We start from the raw sequence: 2,251 nt of genomic DNA, 5'->3' as shown, positions 1-2,251 counted from the left end.
TATTTAAAAAAAAAAAAAAAAAAAAAAGAATAATTCAAAATTTTCAAATTCGAAGAAAACAATTACCTTAAAGATTCTTTTCAAACTAAAAATCTAAATTATCGATTATTAAGTAAACAAGAAGAGGCGAAATTCATGTATCATGCTGACGAACAATTTTTCCGCATTTTATCCGTTCCAATTGCATCCGAAGCATATTCCGCAAGCAGTTAGCCTACTTTTTCGTATGGAATATCATTATGGTTGCGCACGAAATCGATAAGACTTACAACAATTTAACTACTTATTATTAAAAATTATCGTGTTATCGTCTTACAATGATATACATGTAAAAAGTTCAAAAGAAAAAAAAAGAAAAAAACACGAAAGACAGAGAAGCAATTTTAATATTTGGCACGCAATTGTATAACGTATATTATATGATAACATGTAATATATGATAATGGATTAACTATTCAAGGAAAAATAAAAATGTATTGTATAAGTATATATTTATTATACCTGCAAAGCACGGCGGAAAAAGCTGTAGCACGTCTCATTTGGACTGGATAAACTACTGGTTGATGGTGATGGACTGAATATCGGGTCGATCCAATAGCTCTTGCTTTTACATTTTCGTTGGCTATTTCTGAAGCAAGAATCCCATTAGCACTAATTATCGATGTCAATGCCTCGTTTTAAGCGTTTTATAAAGAAGAAGAAAAAATATACGTTTCAAGAGAAAAAAGGACAAACTAGGATAGACGAAATATAATTTTCAAAAATTTCCAAATATTTTCGATTTGAATTTTAAATATTAGATATTAAGTTTAAATGCAATATTTTTTTATTAATTTTTTTTTTTTTAGATATTTAATTTTAAAATTTTAAATTTAAAATTTAATTTTATTATTTTGAATTATTTAGATAATTAGATACCTTTTGGAAGATGATAAGAATTTTTGAGCATTTTGATTGGAATGTAAGTTACTGGCATATGGTGCACTTGAACGTTTCGATCTATTTGAATTCATACAGTATGCTTTGGGCCATGGTATTAAGACATCTTGAGACTCGAACTGGAAAAAAATAAAATTTGCATATTTTTACTAATAAGAATTTTTTAAATAGTTACTAAAAAATCATGAATTTTAATTAAAATACAATGTGTTTGAAAAAAAAAAAATTTCCAGTGCTAATTTAAAAAATGTACAATACCAATAAATATATGAACAAAATCCTGAGTTAAAAAATAATATTATCTGCAATAGAAATTCAAAGGTTTACCTTGACTACTACGTGCATTGGAATAATCATATCGATTGACCGTCATGCTTGCGTGGGTGTATTTCAAGGCATGTTTGAATACCATTTCAATTCAATGGTATCGGATGACGACATTTTTAAGCTCAATCGAATAACCTATATATATATATATATATAACTGTATCTACAAATCCTTGCAATGGCTTGTAATCCAAAATTAAATGCTTCTCATACAATGTAGTTTTTGGTACATTCAGAAAATTCTTCACTATGATTAAATATGTATTTCTCGCTTAAAAAAAAATTAAATAAATAAAAATAAAAATATGAAAAAGTAACATGAAATATTTAAATAAGTGGTAAAAATAAAAATATTGAAAAATAATATAAAATTAAAAATGATTTAAATCATTTTAATTTTGTTTACCTTTCTGTGTTTCTGTTCCATAGCCCATACTGATATAACCAATCGACCACCGATCCGTAACACCCGCGCGAGTTCTTTTAGCGCGTGAACCCGCCTCTCTATTGTGGCGAAATGATGCACCACCGCGATCGAGAGAACCGCATCGAAACTCTCATCTCGAAACGGGAGGGCTAAATTGTCGCAAATCAGTACCTAAACAATCAATTTTAACAAAATTTAAACATTTCAATTATAATTCTTTGAAATTAAAAAAATTATTTGTTAAAAATTGATTTAAAAAAAAAAAATAAAAATATGCGTATTTGGATATTTATTTATATTCATATCGTATAAATAATTATAATTTTATTATTTTTAATATAAAAATATCTTAATTCAAAAAATTATATAAATCATTTCTTATCCTTTTGTATATTCAATGAGGATATTATTAGTCATTTCTTAATTCAAATATAATTACAAAATATAAGTGGTGAGAAAAACTATCTTCCGGATATAATTATGGACGCTACTTATGATTATACTGGCAAACACAGGAAATAGACATAAGAATCTGTTTCCGATATCAGATTTAATTTG

General features: G+C 26.4%; 1 protein-coding gene across 4 annotated transcripts in view; it reads right to left on the bottom strand.

Moving 5' to 3' along the window:
- Positions 1–2,251, bottom strand: part of LOC102681878 — a 26,223-nt gene that overhangs the window by 4,655 nt on the left and 19,317 nt on the right. For 3 of the 4 annotated variants that reach the window (XM_006623225.2, XM_006623226.2, XM_031514041.1), the window contains exons 4-6: positions 1,673–1,864; positions 919–1,058; positions 502–628 (exon numbers count right to left, since the gene is read on the bottom strand). In XM_006623225.2, the coding sequence (XP_006623288.1) occupies positions 502–628; positions 919–1,058; positions 1,673–1,864 (459 nt within the window). Of the gene's footprint in view, positions 1–501; positions 629–918; positions 1,059–1,266; positions 1,464–1,672; positions 1,865–2,251 lie in introns of those variants that run through there. The other variant, XM_006623227.2, reaches the window with a different exon arrangement.

Source organism: Apis dorsata, unplaced genomic scaffold (genome assembly GCF_000469605.1).
Source record: "Apis dorsata unplaced genomic scaffold, Apis dorsata 1.3 scaffold_859, whole genome shotgun sequence".
Lineage (NCBI taxonomy): Eukaryota > Metazoa > Arthropoda > Insecta > Hymenoptera > Apidae > Apis > Apis dorsata.
This window is presented reverse-complemented; position numbering and strand designations above follow the sequence as displayed.